Source organism: Elgaria multicarinata, chromosome 21 (assembly GCF_023053635.1).
Source record: "Elgaria multicarinata webbii isolate HBS135686 ecotype San Diego chromosome 21, rElgMul1.1.pri, whole genome shotgun sequence".
NCBI lineage: Eukaryota > Metazoa > Chordata > Lepidosauria > Squamata > Anguidae > Elgaria > Elgaria multicarinata.
Genome location: NC_086191.1, coordinates 10,234,474 through 10,253,640, shown reverse-complemented (window position 1 = coordinate 10,253,640; position 19,167 = coordinate 10,234,474). Strand labels below are relative to the sequence as shown.

The following is a 19,167-nucleotide window of genomic DNA, read 5'->3' as shown; positions in this document are numbered from 1 at the left end:
TTATTCGTTCAGTCGCTTCCGACTCTTCGTGACTTCATGGACCAGCCCACGCCAGAGCTTTCTGTCGGCCGTTGCCACCCCTAGCTCCCCCAAGGTCAAGTCTGTCACCTCCAGAATATCATCCATCCATCTTGCCCTTGGTCGGCCCCTCTTCCTTTTGCCTTCCACTTTCCCTAGCATCAGCCTCTTCTCCAGGGTGTCCTGTCTTCTCATTATGTGGCCGAAGTTCTTCAGTTTTGCCTTTAATACCATTCCCTCAAGTGAGCATTCTGGCTTGATTTCCTGGAGTATGGACTGGTTTGATCTTCTTGCAGTCCAAGGCACTCTCAGAATTTTCCTCCAACACCACAGTTCAAAAGCATCTCTCTTCCTTCGCTCAGCTTTCCTTATGGTCCAGCTCTCGCAGCCATAGGTTACTACGGGGAATACCATTGCTTTAACTATGCGGACCTTTGTTGTCAGTGTGGTGTCTCTGCTCTTAACTATTTTATCAAGATTTGTCATTGCTCTCCTCCCAAGAAGTAAAGTCATTCCTATTTAAATTATAATCATTTCTAAATCTGCATGTATATAGATAAATTAGCATTTGCACATTTTTATGCAAAGTGTTGTCCTTTCTCCCCACACCCCCATGATGCATTTCCTTATTTTCCAGCAGTATATTTAAACTGCTCATACCTTTCGGAAGTTTCTCTGAATATTCAGCCAAAATTGGTTGCCCGGCAATTTCCACCAATTCATTAGAAAGTATTTCAGCATCCCCCGATGTTTGGAACCTACCTGCCCACTCACTAAGGTTCTGATCTGGATTTAAACAATCCTGATGGCTCTATGCTACCTTTAGTATCAGAGGCAGTATGCCTCTGTGTACACCAGTTGCTGGGGAACATGGGTGGGAGGGTGCTATTGCAATCCTGCCTAAAACATTGGTTGACTTTGCTACTCCCTGCAACAAGTTGCCCAGGGTCAGTTCCTCCACTCCTCGGGGAATAAAGCAGGCCTAGCAAAGACCCACTTCACTGTTGTTCGGTGACATTTTTCACCACACACACAAACACAGAGTCCCTTTTTTTTTTTAACTGATTTATTGCTACATACTCTTTTCTCTAGCTTGAACATCCATTCCACTCTGACTCCCACCCCCTTTCTACATTAATCCATGAATTAAAAATATCTTTGCAGTTCCACTATTTGACGCCGGAAGTCCAGGCAAGTAAGAGACAACAAGAGGTAGCTACAGGCTGGCTTCCTTCTTGATGGCCGAGCCTGTCACATTTGCCTCTTGTAAATCTTTTGGGCTAGGTCAAGGAAAATCTGAGGGGGTAGGTGCGTGGCGTGCTGGGTAATAAGGCCTGACACCCGCTGGTAGCTGCTCTCCTCATAGTCCTTGAAAACAGCTTTGAGGTCCAACTCCTCATAGAGTTGCTTCACACGTGCCACTTTGTCCAGGTCCTTTTGTCCATAGTTCTCCTAAAGTAGTAGGAATTAAAACAAAGGAAAGGAAAAGGAAAGACTGAAGATAGGCTAGGCTGGGACATAAAATGCACAATTCCCTTTTCCTACTTCATGCATTTCCCCCCTACACCAAACAGTTCACTCCTGTGTAGCAATGACATACGGCTGGTTGACACCATCGCAGCGTTGTTAACAAGTTGGTCGCTTATTTCCCCTGCCACTCGTGCTGGTCCTGTGCCGGTCAGATTTCCCTAATGGCCCTTGTGGCATGGCTTGCCATGTCATCTGGAAGCAGGTGGCATGGTTTGTTTGAGGGGAGGACAGCAGCTCTCAAATAAGACAATAACAGCCTGTGGGTTATTTGAAGGTTGCTGCCCCTCAAGCCAGCCATGCCGCCCTGGTTCGGATCACATGGAAAGCCACGCTAGCGAGGGTAATTAGGGAAATCGGACCAGCACACACGGTGGGGTTAACAAGCCAGCCATGGTTTGTTAGCCGTACCATGGTCCTGGGAACCGGATCAGTCTGTTAAATCAAATAATGTATTTCCCAGCCATTGCCTCGGTCATCCTTACGAACAGCCTTCTAGGTCAATATTATAAACCCCATATAGCAAGATGGAGGTCGGAGACCTTGGAATAAGTGCCTCATTAGAGGTAGTTGAGATTTAAACTGTGGAATCTCACCCAATCTTATCTACCACTGAGCTATACAGACTCAATGCGCATACAGAGATCTTGTTTTAGAAGTTGGCGATAATGTTCGGAGCGAATCGACATTACTCTAATTCCACCTTTTCCACCTAAAAGGTGTTCAAAGCTGTTGTAGATATTCCAGATGGTATAGCCACATTAATTCATTACAGAGACCTGGTTTGAGCAATAGGGTCTTTGTTGGCGTGGTTAACAAACTACCAACAGCCCTTAAACCACCCTTAACCACACCAACAACTGATCCTTGCTAGGTTCAGACTACATGATAACATGCAAACGGGGGTTCAGTTATAGAATGGGCTCCCAGAGATCCCCGGTGCATGCTGTAACTCACGGTGGCATCTTTACGTAAATAAGCCACCGTTGCTGAAAATGATTGTGCAAAACCATCCAGAGTCTTGTGCCTTAAAAAGTTTGGAAATTCAGACTTTCATTGTTATTTGGCGAGGAATCTAATTTACTAGGGTTTTGTTTTTTTCCCTACTTGGACATTTTTCTACTTCGTTATTAGGATTTGTTTCAAAAATCCACAGCATTAAATCGTTTTATATTATACTATTTACTGTTTATTTATTTCGGTCATAGACCAGCACAGCAGAAAACATCATCAACAATAATATTAGAAAACCCCAACAAGGTACATACAATAAAATACACACATAAAATACAAAAAAAAAAAAAAAACCACGGCAGTCTCAGCCTAAGTCTAAGGTGCAATAAAATTCTTCAGCATCAGTTTCCATTGGCTTATGGCAGCCGCACAGAAACTGGCCACTTTTATAATAACCTGAGGATTCTGATCTGATAGAAGATGTTTTATGTAATATTCCTATGATCTTCCCGGAGTTTGCTGCAAGATAGAGGTTATAAACGCTGGGCGCAAATCTTGGTAAAAGGAACGATACAGCAGAACGTGGCCTCCAGTTTCCACTTTACCCATCTCACAGGGACATACCCGTTCTTGGTAGGGTATATTTCCAAACCTTCCATCCAAAAGGGCTAAAGGCAGAACGTTAAACCTGGCCAGAGTGAAAGCTTTCCTGAATTTAGGAAAATTCAAGTCCACCAGATATTTTGCATAAGCAGATATCATCCCATTATCTCTAAATTCAGGATACCTTGAAGCCAAACTCAAATGATTTTGCAATTCCATATCCCAAATACGTTGTTGAATTGTTACTTTAGCTTTTTCATAACCAAGAGCAACTAGGGCATTTGGTGAGAAGCCCAGATTTCTCAGTTTTTCATATAGTGTAGTTTTCCATTTGGTCTGGAATGTATCAATTAATGTCAGTGGGTCCAGGCTCACTGGGGAGAAAATAAGGATCCATATACAGGCCTCAATAGAGATTTGCCCTGTCTCTAAACGGTCAATTACATTTGGAACACAAGTTGGGACTCCCAACACTGAATGCAAAAACTTCGTCTGAGTGACTTCAAAGAGGGCAAAACTTTTGTATGCACACAACTGTGATCCATATAACATCTGGGAGACGGCCTTTGCCTTGAAAACGTGAATGGCTGAGGGAATATATTGGCCTCCTTTCATATAGAAAAAGTGGAGGAGAGCCTTGATGCTTCTCTGTGCATTCTCAATTGCATTTTTAGTTTGCAAACTCCATAAGCCAGAAGAATGAAATGTTATACCCAAGTATCTAAAGGATGAAACTTGTTCAATGGGGTGGTTGTTAATCTGCCATTTATGCTTTAACCTTCTTCTGGAAAAAAAATAACCTTAGATTTAAGATGGTTAATCAACAGTAATTCATTTTTACAATAGAGGTCTAACACTTTTAAAAGACATATTAATCCTACGCTTGTTAAAGAAAGCAGCACAGCATCGTCGGCATACAGAAGTACTGATGGGCTTATTTGCCAAATTTGGGGGATGGGAACATACTTCCCTCACACTTTTAACTAATGAATTGATATAGAAATTAAACAGAGTAGGTGCAAGTATACAGCCTTGCTTTATACCGTTAAAAGTTGGGATTTGATCAGTTAGGTGTCCCACCCGATCGCAACTTATCCGAAGATGAGTGTTCTCATATAAGCAGCGTATGAGAGTTAAGAGATGTCTATCAATATTTGTATCCTCAAATTTCCCCCATAACCTCTCTCTTGAAATTAGGTCAAAGGCCGATTTGAAATCAATAAAGGCTGCATAGAGAGCTCCTCTAGGTTTTGATGCATATTTTTCAACCAGGTGTTGGAGAACCAAACCCTGGTCAATAGTAGATCGCCCAGACCTAAATCCTGCCTGTTCGTCTTCTAGAATATTTTCTTGATCCAGCCACATAACTAGTTTTTCATGAAGACGGCTGGCGTACAATTTACTAATTATACTTAAAAGGCTGATAGGTCTATAATTTGCAGGGTCCAATCTTTCCCCTTTTTTGTATATTGGGATGATAATTGCAAGCCCCCAATCTTCAGAGATGCAAGCTGAAAGATCGATGCAAGTGAGTAGGGCTGCCAAAACTGGCACCCACCACTCTTTATTGGCTTTAAGCAGTTCTGGAGGGATGTTGTCTCCACCTGGTGCTTTACCCTGTTTAAGTTTCAGGATAAGGTTATTTATTTCAGAAACAGATACAGGGGGCCACTCGGGAGCACTATTAATTAAAGTTCTTGGAAACTGTTGGGAGACTTGCCCATTTGCATACATAGTATAGAAATGGGATTCCCAAACTTTAGCAGGGATAAGATACTCCGGTCCAGCTGTTATATTTGGCCAGCCCCTCGAAATAACTTTCCAAAAGGTGGCTGAATCACCCGTCTTATTTGTGACACGTTACAGTGACACTTTTTTTGTCAAACTGGTGCAGACCCCCCTTGCAGGAAGCTCTGGGTTATAGTCACCCTGGGACAAGTAGATGAAGTTACTCCCCCTATACGTGACTGATGTTCCTTTGCAATTTCCTCAGCCCCTAATGATGGCCTTGAGTCCTCCTCCAGCTCTTCAATCAATTCCATCTGTGTCATGATCTTGCTGACGTTAGTTTTCACTGGTCCCGTCACCTTTATGAGGGGGTATTCAGGTTCAGCAGGCCTTTCCGGTGATCCTAGTTCCTCTTCTTCCAAGTATCGCATATCAGCCCATATTGGAGATTTTAATCTGCTGGCACTTGCAGTGATCTCTTTGGCCACTGGGTCATATTGCACAAGTTTATTATCTTGGAGAGTAAATTCTACTACATCCAGACCTCTCTGTGAGCCTTTCTCCCCTCCATTGGAGCCATTTCCAACTCTCCTCCCACTGGTTTGATCATTTTTCTGGTGGATTAGGGCACGATCCTCTACTGACCCAGGTGCTTCTCTCTTAACCAACGGGCTTGCACATTCTGCTTGCCTGGTTATCAAACGTTCTCTCAAAGACGTCAGACGCCTCAGGATATCTTTCTGTGCTTCTAGGGTCAACGCACAGAAAGAGTCCAAAAGGGCTATCTCCTCATTAGTAGGGTTCATTATCCTTATAGCATCTGTACCACTGATCCCATGCTGTTTTTTGATCAGCTTGTCCTTTAAGAATAGGACCCCTTTCATGGGCCATGTGAAAAATGGGAGTTCCACCGGCCGCCACTGGATCTGTGGAATTATTCAAGCTTTTTGAGTTGTCGGCCTGCTTCTTTCCACAGTGCTCTGGGTGTTTTGTGTTATATCCTCTTGAGTCCAGCAGCGATTCTTGGTTTTCAAGAGATCTTGACACCCTTATACTGCTATAAGATCTTCATTACTATCTGAGAACTTCTGGGTGTTTATACCTTTATGGCTAAAGAGAGTTCCTTCTGTGGTATCAAAGTCAATTAAATTTGTAGCGACACATTTCTCCTTCTCATAGGTGTTTTTTGGGTATAAAGAACGGGAGGGACCTAAAGCCAGGGGAGGTGTTAGATTTTTAAAAAATCTTGAGGAAAAAATACCGCTTCCAGCGAAAGCTTCTCTGCTGTCATATACAGTTTTGGCCTTGCCCCACTCACTGAAGGTAACCACAGCACGAGCATGTGTATAATTATAGTATAAGTATTCCACGTGGCCAATATTAGTTAAAGTAACCAGCCCTGGGAGAACTGCATCCAAGATTATCATTAAGTGCTGTTTGCGTTCATGCTGGGTTAAAAAACCTGCAGGCTTAGGATAATTCACCAATACCAACTTTTGATGATTCAGTATTAAGTTCCAATTGGAATATTTTACACTCTTCGTTTGGTGGAGCTTCTTTCTCCGTGGGGCTAGTGTCCAAGGATCCTGCGTATCAGAAACTTGGATCTGATCCTGTACTGACGTTAGTGAGATGGGCTGTAGGGGGGTATCAGACATAATTTCAGATTGGTGTTTGCCAGTATCTCCAATAGTTTCCTTGTTCTTGGTTTCCTTCTTAACTTTTAAATCTGCTTTCTGCTTAGGACTTTTGTCAAGCAGTTTGAAAAGTTTCTTACATTCCATTTTCTTGTATCTTGCAGGGTTAGCATTTTTTTACATTTTTGGTCTTCTTTAAATTACTGCCCCCTTTCTTCTTAGCCAATGTCCTGCTCACCTTCCAATTCAGCATAGTAGAAATCTTTGTTTGTGACCCAGTTTTACTCATCTCCGTTTCTGAAACCACTCCTCCAAGCTCAGGGGCATCTCTTGTGTATACTTCAGCCAGTGTTGTTAGAAAGTTGGAAGCTGGCATCGGTTTTTGCTCAGATGTCTTAGTTTCAATTTCACTTGTGTTGCTTTGGATTCCTTCCTTAGATCTGCCTAGCCCAAAAACTGTTAGTGTAGTCAGAAGCTCCTTGCATTCTGAGAGAAACTTCTGTATCAGAGAGATATCATCTGCCCAGCTCAGAAACAGTCTCGTGGTCAGCTCGTGTTGGCTGCTAAGCAGATAGGCTACCACATGGAGATCTTTGTCATCAGAGAAGATAGAGTGAATATTTCAATATAGGGCTAGAGAATCGAAATTCTTGCCCGAAAATGATGCGTCCGGACAGGTAGGTATGACAGGACTTATAGAGCTGCCTTGTGGAGTTTCAGACGAGCAAATCGGACGTTCCTCTGAGTTTTCCCATTCCATGACCCTCATTATACTCTGAGGACCCAGGGACCAGTCTAGAACCTCCTTATCAGGAGGTTCTAGACTGCAGGCAAACTTTGTCTCAGGTGTTAGGTTGGGATGTTCCTCAGAGTTGATGGGGAAAAAGTTAGTGATTTTTAATTGTTTATGGGCCTTGGTATAGGAGATCACGTCTTCAGTCACTGGAGCCAGACCTAGTCATTTATATCCGCCCCTGGTGAGGACCATTGTGCTCCTTGTGATGTTACACACAATTAACCGGGAGGGATTCTACACGTCGTACTGAGGGTGCTTCCATGCGCCCCCAGTGCGCCCCCAAAGCGATCGTGTAGCTTGCCTGTTCGAAGAGATGAGGAAGAGGCGTCCTTGCCGCCACCGCCACCCACCTACTTCCGAGGTAGGTGGGTGGCGGGTGGCGGCAAGGACGCCTCTTCCTCGTTTCTTCCCAGGCAAGCTACATGATCGCTTTGGGGGCGCACTGGGGGCGCATGGAAGCTCCCTCAGTACGATGTGTAGAATCCCCCCAGGAAGACGGAATGAGCCCAGTGAGGCACGGGAAGTGGTATCCAATAACCAATGGCCAATGTCTTTCCGGTGATTCCTTTAGCTGCTACATCTGAATGGCCGTGGCTTTAAGGGCAGCAAAAGGAAACAGTCCAAGCTGCAGGCAAACTGGCATACAAACGGACAAAGCAATCTCCTAGCAAACAGATGAAGACAGTTAACTGACTTTAAGAGTTAGTGATTAACTGATTATTAACGGCTTTACTGCTTCAGGACTTCCCAATACTTGGCTTCTAATTGGACTTGGCATCCTGCCAGGAAATGGAGCAATCAGCCAATCAGCACCTCAGGAATGAAATCCGTACACCCTGAGAGGTTTGGTATGCCGGGGAGCTTCTCTAGCGACATCCAAAGGAATCAATGCAGCTGGGGAACGTTCCAATTTATGTGTCTCCTTTTTGTGTGCATTTCACTTTGGGGAGCTTCAAGCTTTTTGTTTTTTTAATATTTTGGCGTCATAAAATATTCTTTTGAAAAATAAGTCATCTCTCTCTCTCTCTCTCTCTCTCTCTTTATTTATTTATTTATTTATTGCATTTTTATACCTCCCAATAGCCGAAGCTCTCTGGCACTTCACAAAAATCAAAACCATTCAAAACATAAAACAAACAGTATAATGTAATATACTAGTAATCTGGATTAACTTTTCTGCACCCGTAGGTTTTTGTTGCAACTCCTATCTGGACTTAAAAAACAAGAAAACCGTTTGGCATCTGGTGAAGAGCAAGCTGGGCTCTTTTTGAAATACAGGCAAGGGTACGAAGAAGAGACACAATGGCTCACTCACTCACTTGGACTAAAAACTAAGAGAGCAAGAGGGAAAAGATCTAACTCAGGAACTGCTCAAGAAATACAAGCAACAAGCAAGTAAGTGACAATGAGTAGAAAGTGATGGAGTCACTCCTGACTGTAATGGGGGAGGGAGGAAGAGAATGGAGAAAGCAGTAGGGAAAGTGGGGGGGGCAGGAAGGCTGTGGACTCTCATTTAACACCCCACCATAGGCATTGTAGTCTCAACAACATCTAGAGAGGCACAAGTTCCCCATCCCTGGGTACAGAGCTATCTTACGTTGGGTCAAACCCATAGGTTCATCTACTCCAGTTTTCCCTATTCCAGCCTTCCCTGACCAGGTGCCCTCCAGATGCATTGGACTACAAGTCACAGCATCCCCAGCCTGGAGGAGCGAGGACATAGTTGGCCATTCCCCCCCCCCCCCATTTTACCTCGAGGAGGCGCCTCTGCTCCACCGAGGCCCGCTTTAAGCATTGCACCACCAGCCAGCTGCACTTGTTGCTTTGGATGTCGGTCCCAGTCTCCGTCTCAGGATCACCGAAGCAGTCGATGAAATCATCCTGCAGGCAGAGAGAATATTAGCTGAGCATTAAACATGACACCTGTAGCACTGGCCCAAAATACTTATTCCAAGCAGGAAAGACAATGGAAGCTAGAGCAAAAAACAAGGTCTCTGTTTCTGTGTAACAGGTTGTGCTTAACGTCGGAGAAGTCCCACTGCTGGATTAGACCAAGAGTTCTGTTGAGACCCTTGTCCAGTTTACAACAGTGGCTAGGTTAGGGTTCTGCCATCAGCCAAGGAAGCCAGGGCCACTGGGATGCTGCACCCTCTGCTTCCAAGGAATTACATCAAGCCAGCAGGGAGACCAACCTGGGCCATCCATTGGCCAAAGTTCGCTACCTCCTCTCTCCCAGAAAGAACACTCAGAAGCAGTATGGAGGTTGGCATAGGTAGGCGACCCACCAAGGATGTAGTCTACCCTTCAAAGCATGGGCAACCCAATGGAAAGTGGGCAATTTAAAACATTTCCTCCCCTGGCTGACCAGAGCACTACTTCACGGTAAGTCCAACTTTCCATTCAACACTCCTGATTTAAAACAACCACAAAGATTCTAGCCCTCATGGGGCTAACCTTCAAAAGAATGGAGAAACTATCTGAAAAAAGTATGCAGTCGGGACAAGAGTACAGCATAGCTTCTCCACCTCTGAACCCTGACACCCTGGGTCCAAACCCAATATTATATGATATTGTTCATATGAGTGATCTCCAAGAGACAGCAATAATGAGGAGGAGGAAGATGTACCTGGATCTGGAAGAACTCCCCTATCTCCATTAGGATGGCCCTGGCATAAGCATGCTCTTCTTCACTATCTATGCCAGCCTGAGAGAAAGAGAGAGAGAAACAAAGTATGAACAAGCTATGGCCAGAACCATTGCTATAGTGGGACAATTCTTAATGCTCCTGTCATGCCCCCACTGGAGGAATCATCTGAGGAGGAGAACTCCAGCGGGGGGAATGACATCTGCCAGGCAAAACTACAATTCCCAGGATTCCCTGGTGGGGAGGGAAGCAGGGGACGCCAGGAGTGTTACACTGTTACCTTATGGACCATTTCCTTCATTACAAACATACCTTCACACTTACGGTCATCTACGGAGGTCCTGCTCCCTATTTGTTCTATCGGAGCTGTGGAGGGTAATCATGCAGGACATGGCCTTCTCAGCATTGGCCCAAGATTACAGAACTTTCCCCCCAGGAAGGATAGCACTTCCCCTTGCGGAGGGATGCAGTTTGGTAATTTTAGGTTTTGGATTTGCTTGTCTTACAGCAAGCTTACAGCAGGGGTTTAGAGCCTCACGCACAGGGGGGCTAAATATAGCTTGGGGCGGGCAGAAGGCCACACACCCCTCCTCAAACCACCATCTTTTGGTGACTTTCCAGCTTTTTTTTATTTATTAAGTATTTATTATTTCATTTATATCCTGCCTTTTTTCTTCTTTCAAGGAACCCATGGCCTCCTCTCCATTTTATCCTCACAACAACCCTGTGAAGTAGGTTAGCCTGAGACTCAATGACAGGCCCAAAGTCACCCAGGGAGCTTCATGGCTGAGTGGAGACTAGAACCCAGGTATCCAGAGATCCAGTCCAGCACTCTAACTAATGATGGTAATACAGGTACTGTTGCTTGGTGTGTGTGTTTTTGCTTGTTTCTGGAAGCCACTTTGTGGAGTTGCATGCATCTTAATTGACTAAATAAGTAAGAAAAGAGAAGTAGATATAAATTTGTAATGCAGAAGAGATACCCAGAAAATGACTTGCTCACAGTCACCTATTCATTCAGCAAAGATTTGAAGCAAGGTCCCAAACTCTCACACACGCCTCTGCTTAGCTCTTTTGATACCGCTTTGCACCCTCTGCAACAGCTCAGCTAGCGCAAAGGCCCTTCACTCACCATGTACATAGCAGCTGCCACTGGGATGTAGAAACAAAACATGCTCGTCTTGTACTTGACTATCGCCTTGTACCTGCCAAAGAACACAGCCAGGGGTCCAGGTGATCAATAAACAGGGTCTGAAAATGTTCTAATATTTGCATATAGGTATAGATGTGTGTGTGTGTGGAGAGAGAGAGAGAGAGGGAGAGGGAGCTAAAACTGCACAACAGCAAAGCAACAAGGAGACTGAATCCATACTAGAGGCCTTCAAGAGGCAGCTGGACAACCATCTGTCAGGGATGCTTTAGGGTGGATTCCTGCCTTGAGCAGGGGGTTGGACTCCATGGCCTTGTAGGCCCCTTCCAACTCTGCGATTCTATGATTCTATGGATGCAATCAGTCCTAAGTTAAAATATATAAGAAAGATAGATAGACTAACAGAGTATTAAATATATATATAACGTTTCAGCTTCTGCCCTCACTAGTAGCTGAGATGTTAAATAGATACCAGGAATGGCACTTTGAGTTGCCAGTAGATGAAAAGTTCTAAGGAAAACAAACAAAAATGGAGGTATGACTGGTATCATGTTTATGAATTGTCCTCCATATTAAGGCCATTTGGACTAAGAGGTCTGAGTCTGTAGATCCAGAAGTATTCCATTATTTCAGGCATCTCTGGGGCCTTTGTTTGTTCAGCTGGAAGCAACTGTAAATGAGAGTGACTATGTGTAGGTGCATTGAAATGTCTTGCCAGAGGCTGGTCTAGTTTTTGTTTTTTTGGTAAGAATCCCAGATCTGTGGTCACGGAAACATGTTCTTTCAATATATATAAAATTCATACTGTATCTGACCAGTCCCCTTCCCAGCCTTTCAACACACTCTAGTGTAACCAAGGAAAGGACCTGTGGCAGATTAGTGGAATGAGAGACCGAGAGGGGAAAAGACAGGCGTTTAGCTTGTTCACAAGGGACCTACAACGAAATGTTGCAGAGTGGAACTCTCCTGCTCAGGATTCCAGCCAACCCACTCAATTTTCCAAGAAAAATGAGCAGCAGTCCCTTTCTTTGCCACTACTCAGTGTTGCTTTTGCTCTAATCCAGAGAGAGAGAGACAACCTGGTGTTCCCCGGATGTTTTGGACCACAACTCACATCAGCCCCTAACATCCCAGCTAGTAGAGCCAAAGTTTAGGGGTGAATGGGGGAGTTGTAGCCCCCAACATTTCCAGTGGATGCTCACCTCTGCTCTGTGAAGCGGTTCAGATCCACCTGAGATGGGGATGAAGTGATAAGGTCCAGGGCTTGCCCCAGTTCAGTTTCGAACGATGCCTAGGGAGGAAAATGAAAAGAGACAGGGCTTGTCTACATGGACACTTTGCCCCTGGATTGCTCTGGAGTGGCGGCAGGTGATCTCCATGACGCAGCCGCCACTCGGAAGCAATCCAGGAGCAAAGCCCCGAAGCTCCGTAGTAAAAAAAGTTGGGTACTTACTCCGGCTTTTTTAGCTTTGAGCAAGGCTTGTTAAGAAAAAATAAATAAATTAAAGGGGGTGGAAATCCCACCAGGGAGGGAGAACCCCGTTGTTGTCCCCCCCCCCAGTTAGCTGTAAATGCAATCCTTCGTGGGCTCTCCCACACTAGAGGCCTTCAAGAGGCAGCTGGACAGCCTTCTGTCAGGGATGCTTTAAGGTGGATTCTTGCATTGAGCAGGGGGTTGGACTTGATGGCCTTAGAGGCCCCTTCCAACTCTACCATGATTCTATGATTGAGGAAAGGGTTGTGTTTTGGTCGGAACAGGCTCAAGATTAGTTAAAGTGAGCAACAGAAGGGGTGTACAGCAGCTTCCGAGAGGAGCTAGAGCACCCTAGAGCAAACACCCTAGAGTGTCTCTCAGGGACGTGTTCTATACCAACCTGATTCAGTGGCTAAGGCATCAGATTATAACCAGGTTCAAATCCTGTTCAGCCATGAAGCTCACTGGGCAAATCAGTCTCACCAACCTCACAGAGTTGTTGAGAGGATAAAATGGAGGGGAGGGGAAAGAGAGAACAGAACCATGTATACCACACACACCCCAGCTCCTCGGGGGAAGTGTGGGATTAAAAAAACCCAGGAAAGAAACAAATCAGTAAATAGTAAAATTAAAGACATGCATACCAATTAAATAAGCTACAGTGACAACCACCCAGGCTTAGGCCCCATCATGACACAAGGCCTCCACATGTGCGTCTGGGATGGCTTCTCTGTGCATGAGGGGAATACTCTCAAAGGAGTGTATTTTTTATTCTCTCAGTATTTAAACACTTAATTTAACTTAAATTTAAATTTTACTGTTTTAACTCTGTATTTTAATCTTATATCAATTTTGCTGCGTGGTTTTATCCTGGTTGTGCTTTTTATACCGTATTTCCTAATTGTGCTTTTAACCTGTTGGTTGTTTTATTGCGGTTTTAATTTTTGTGAACCGCCCAGAGAGCTTCGGCTATTGGGCGGTATAAAAATGTAATAAATAAATAAATAAATATTTCATTTCAGGAGGAGCATATTTCCTGAAAGTCAAAAATAGTCTCCCACATGAAATGGTGGCCCCTTAGACCCACAAAGTCCCCCCTTGAGAAGGGGAAATGGTTTCCATGACAGCAGAAGGACCTTCTATCAAGGGAGACTAGGCTGCAGCCTCTCTCAGCTACAGACCGTGTTGAGGCAAGGACAATCCACAGGACCTAAACCCACCTGGAGAAACAGCTCCAGCAGGTTTACGTAGTACGGCTGATTCCGGCAGTATCGCTTCAGCAGCTGGTAGATGCAGGCCTCAAGCAAGAAAGCGTCGTTCACAGCATCCAAGCCAATTCCTTCCTAGTGGAGAGAAAAGGGCAGAATTCGGAGCAACAGCAGAATCTATTTAAGCCCACTATCATCCCGAAACCTGTTTTTAATACCTTGGGAGCGTTACTAAGAATGTGTGTGCCCCATAACCAAGGTATTAGCAATTCGACATATGCTCCCTCCAGCTCTTTTTCATGAAGATAAAAAAGGAAGGAGTTTAGTGTATCATTAAAACGATGGAATGTGTTTCCACACGATGTATTAAGCCACCCGTTTGGATGGCTTTAAAATAGGATCTAGCAAGTCATGGAGGAGAAAACAAAAGCTACTTAGTCACAATGAGGGATGCTTAGAAGTTGTTAGTACCAGTTGCAAGCATTGTCACTCTTCACAGGGTTGAGTTTCCTCCTTGGGGTCTCTAGATATTAAGTCTCGGAAATATAGATATTAAGTCTCGGAAACGGTTGTGTCTCATACTTTAAAGACTGCCACATAGAAACATAGAAGCCGCCTTATACTGAGTCAGCAGCCTTGGTCCATTTAGCCCAGTAATGTCAACACTGACTGGCAGCAATGGCTCTCTAGGGTTTTAGGCATAGGTGAACCGAGAGAGGCTGCGCATGAAACCTGAGACCTTGTGTATACAAAGCAGGTACTCTACCACTGAACTGCAGCCTCCTCCCACACCTGCCCGCCCTTCCTGAAACCCTGGGGAGTCATTGCTGCCAGTCAGTGTGCGATGGAGAAGCCCTTCTCTATGGCAGGATCGACACTTCTGCTTTATAATGGTATTGGCGCACTGACAACTGTTTGGGCCCATTCAATATATCGTTTTCAAAGTGGTATATCCTGCTTGGTGCACACCTGGCCAAAATCCTGACTATGGAGGGGGCTCAGCAAATGTTAGAGAGAGAAATGGCCTTCTCTGTGGCCACACCTAAATTGTGGGATTCGGCTTGGTTAGCCTTCTCTCTTATGGTGTGTTGCTGTACAGCCCAAAAACCTGTCTAATTAGGTAGCTGCTTGTTGTATTTTTATTCAGTGCCTCTGGAAGGGAAAAAAAGGTTTCCCATTTCAACCCTAGGGACTAGTGACCCTGTCCCCATTACCTTTTTGTACCAACAGGGGTGTCCATCGCGTGTCACTGAGTGGTCCATGATGTCATCTGATACAAAGAAAAAGGCCTGAAACTGCAATCAAATCAGGCATTGTCACCTTCTTTTATATCTGTTTATCTATCTATATGTAACATTAAAAGACATGGTGCTTACAGCAGGGATGGGGAAACTTCGGCCCACGGGCCTAATTTGGCCTGCGGACGTTTCCCATTCAGCCTGCAGCCCTCTCCCCCTGGACCTGGCATCCTACCAAGCATCCCCCACCCCAGAGGATAGCAAGGAGAGGAATCCCCCATGGCATTGGCGAACCCTGGTGTTATCTGCAGCCACTGATTGGACTAATTGGAGATAACAGCAAGGGATCCTCTCCCCACTAGAGAACCATTTCAGGCCTGCATGGACAGGCCTGGGGCGAAGACTCCCTGCACGGGGGAAAATGTCTCAAGTTAGGAATGTGTGTGAAGGCAGGCTAGGGCTAGGAAAATAGGGCTATTAGGGCTTGTAACTTGTTTTTATTCCACACCTCAGCCATAAAGGCCATAGCTAGACCTAAGGTTTATCCCTGGATCGTCCAGGGGTCAAACCTGTTCATCTAGGTGACACACAGGGGATCCAGTGCTCAGGCAGAGGTGAACCCTGGATGATCCCAGGATAAACCTTAGGTCTAGCTGTGGCCAATGGCTCCCAGAGCAGCAAGACGGCCCCTGCACTCAGACTTACAGTCTAAGAAGAACGACACACAAGGAAAAAGGAATGGGGAGGGAAGAAGAAAACAACTAAGTTGCCTTTTTGCACCACCGATGGCCCTGCTTCCCACTCTCATCTCCCTCTGTCCAGCTTCCTAGAATGACTGCTGGTGGTGGCAGTTGCTGAGTCCTATTTGCAAAAAGGGTTTATTTTAATTGGCGGTGGAGTTAAAATGTTTTGCACAGCCTTTGGCTCACCCTCCAGGACAGCAAAGCTCGGGATTATATACAGCCCAGGTTTCCATGGTGCTCGCTATGACTTCATTGTTCATCTTGCAGGGAAACGGATGTAGAAACACTCACCAGCTCAAGGCACCAGCCGATGGCCAAAGCACGAAAGACGCTCTTCTGATCCTGCTGGTCCGGCCCTACCAATGCCCGGAAGGCAGACACCACAGTCAGCCCACAATTTTGTGGCTGGTCGAAGGCATTGTATTCTAGGACCTGCGTTGGAAAGGTCAACGGAGCATTTGTGGCAGTGCTGAAGACTCCCAAGGTAGGGAAACACATGGCAACAGCATTTCAGGCTTCATATAAAACAAGCCTACATTTGACGTAGTTAATGGGAGGGGAGGCGAACCTCAGAGCCATGGGACAAACACACACACACACCTGCATTCTCTCGATAACCCTGGCCCTGTCTTCTTCCTCCCGACGATGTGGTGGTTTCCCAGATGATGTGCATTTTCTCCCCCATCTAAAAGGTTGAAATGCCTCTCCAAAAGCCTAGTTACTGGCAGCGAGAGCTGTGAGATAGGATATGCTGGTATTTTTGGGGGTTTTGTGTCCCATCCCCCCCCATATCCCACAAGAGTTTCTCTGAAACTATAATTCAGCCACTGGGCTGAAAGAGGTTCTGCACTCCTGTTATAGGGTTATGAGAGCAGAAGTAAATAAAAAACCTGACCCCTTTCTCCAGACTAGGCGTAAGGTTATAAATCTCCATCTTGTGCCAACTTTAGTAGTCTTTGCTTCCCCCACACACTAAGAAGCTGCAGGGAGGGCCTCTCCAGCACCCCCTGAGCGGCTTACACTGTGATGCTTACCCCCCACATCCCACCCCACATTGAGCTGGGAACGGGGACTGCTGGGCAGTGGCTCCAGTCGTTAAACTTGCTCCTGTCCCCATGATCGCAATGCAGAGATAGTCATTCCTGCAGCAAAGGGTGGGTGGGAGAAATGTCGCTGGCCAGATTCCTCAGCTCTCCCACATACTGCGCCTCAACGACATACCACCTGGCTCTGCCTATGGTCCTCGGGGCTAAAAGAGTCACCCATCTCCGCTTTCAGCAGAAGAACCTGCCTCAGATAACGCACCTTATCATGGCCATCAAGGAAACCTTCCTGTTAAGCTCCAGCTCTCACCTTCTTCAGCCTGGCGACGGCATCGGCCACTTCCACCTGATGGAGCTCATCCTCTGTCAGGTCCTTGACAATCTGCGGGAAGAGCTCTCTGAACTGCTCCTTGTCCCCGGCTGCCGCCGCCTGCTTCTTGTTCTCGCTCATCCTTTTCCCTGGGATATCTTGGGTCATGGAATTACACACGAGTCAGTGCACCAAACTCGCATTGAAATACAGCATGGCTTTCGCAAAGCAGACATCCTTCCGCTGTGTTGGACTGCAACTCCCATCATCCTCAGGCAGCATGGCCAATGGGGTCAAAGGGAGTTGTAGTCCCATCACATCAGAAGGGCGCCAGGTGGTCAGATGGTTGGAGACCTTTCTATACAGGTCCTCTGCCAGTCCACTCATTCCCCTGCCACAACTGATATCGAATCTTATTTGGTACATATACCGTTGAACAAACTGTTGCTTGAACACTGGGTACTTCTAGAAAGTCCCATACAAGCGGAAGAAATCACTGAAGCAATCAAAAGCTTATAAAAGGGGGAATGCCCTGGCCCAGATGTTTCAGTGCTGATTTCTATATGGCTTTTAGAGAGAAATTGACCCCACGACTGCAACGCCTATTTATAGCAATCCTAGAGGGAAGCCAGGTCCCCGAGTCCTAGAAAACATCCAAGGTAGTCGTGGTCTTCAAACAGGGTAGAGACTGAACTAAGACGGAGTCTTATAGACCCATTGCATTGATAAATGCCGATGCAAAAGTATTTACAGCCGTCTGAGTGGCAAGACTCAACTCATTGATTACATCCTATACAAAGCCAGACCAAACAGGCTTCATGTCGGGTCACAGTGTTGCAGATTCCATAAGAAGAGTTGTAAATGTAGTTCACTACTCTCTGGCTACTAAACACCCAGCAGCACTCATATCCCTTGATGCCTTCAAAGCCTTTGACCGGGTTGAGTGGCAATTTCTAAAGAAATTGTTAGAAGTTATGGGCTTTTGATCCAAGTTTAATGTATCATCGTAGGGTCTTGTAGGGTCAACTGAGACATGATCCTTTTGATACAATATGGTCCCCATTGTCAGTTCACTCCACTCCAGGCCACCCTAACTATTGAATCTTGATTGAAATTGGAATTGTCTTGAATCTCCTACCAATGACCTCAGGTTCTAGTATTTTGAGAGAGGGAGAAAAATGTCTCCCTCTCCACATTCTCTATACCATGCCTAATTTTGTGCACCTCTATCATGTCTCCCCTTAGCCTCCTTTTTTCCAAGCTAAACAATTCCAGCCCTCGTAACCTTCCCTCGTAGGAGAGATGCTCCAGTCCCGTGATCATTTTAGTTTCCCTTTTCTGCACTTTTTCCAGCTCTATAATATCTTTTTGTAGGTGTGTTGACCAGAACTGTACACAGTATTCTAGTGTGGTCGCATCATAAATTTGTATGAAGGTGGTATGATACTAACAGTTTTATTCTCAATTCCTTTTCTTATAATGCCTAACATGGAGTTTGCCTTCTTTAAGCAGCCACACACTGGGTTGACATTTTCATTGAGCTTTTCCACCACAATCCCAACATCTCTTTCTTGTTCGGTTATGGCCAGCTCAGATCCCATTAGGTTATACTTGAAGTTGGGTTTTTTTTGCCCCAACGTGCATCATCTTACATTTGCTTACATTAAACCGCATCTGCCATTTGGATGCCCACTCTCCCAGCTTGGAGAGATCCCTTTGGAGCTCTTCACAATCCCTTAGTGTTTTAACAACCTTAAATAATTTGGTGTCGTCGGCAAACTTCACCACTTCACTACTCACTCCTAATTCCAGATCATTTATAAACAAGATGAAAAGAATTGGTCCCAATACCAATCCCTGTGGGACCCCACTATTTACTTCCCTCCATTGGAAAAGAATACCATTTATTCCTACTCTCTGCTTTCTGTTCTTTAACCTGTCTGACCCATCATACTAGAAGCAAAGCTAGATGTATACCACAGGTTAGGAAAGGTAGCACCAAGTGCAAGAGGTCACTGGCATGATTAATGGGCAGCATCAAGGAAGATATTAGAGAAAAGAAAGCTTCATTCAGAAGTCTTGCCCAAATGATGC

The 19,167-nt window shown here is 45.3% G+C and overlaps 2 protein-coding genes across 2 annotated transcripts in view; both read right to left on the bottom strand.

Moving 5' to 3' along the window:
* The window catches only part of FDPS (farnesyl diphosphate synthase), a 96,588-nt gene that overhangs the window by 56,317 nt on the left and 21,104 nt on the right, over window positions 1–19,167 (bottom strand). The gene's annotated exons all lie outside the window — the stretch shown is intronic.
* On the bottom strand, window positions 1,093–17,268 carry LOC134412016 (farnesyl pyrophosphate synthase-like). Its single transcript, XM_063145773.1, has 9 exons — window positions 17,074–17,268; window positions 16,012–16,152; window positions 14,954–15,034; window positions 13,752–13,874; window positions 12,260–12,348; window positions 11,040–11,112; window positions 9,890–9,967; window positions 9,016–9,144; window positions 1,093–1,470 (listed from the first exon to the last, which is right to left on the bottom strand). Exons 1-9 carry the CDS (start codon window positions 17,239–17,241, stop codon window positions 1,270–1,272), a joined length of 1,083 nt encoding a protein of 360 aa, XP_063001843.1. The 5' UTR covers window positions 17,242–17,268; the 3' UTR covers window positions 1,093–1,269.

Bases quoted from the DNA above. Each gene is read 5' to 3' on its own strand.
- LOC134412016 (XM_063145773.1), bottom strand. From the start codon at position 17,241: ATGACCCAAGATATCCCAGGGAAAAGGATGAGCGAGAACAAGAAGCAG. The intron at 12,349-13,751 runs GTGGGTTTAGGT...TTTCCTCCCTAG, and splicing joins TGCTGGAGCTGTTTCTCCAG to GCATCGTTCGAAACTGAACT. The intron at 11,113-12,259 runs GTGAGCATCCAC...GTTCTTTGGCAG, and splicing joins AACCGCTTCACAGAGCAGAG to GTACAAGGCGATAGTCAAGT.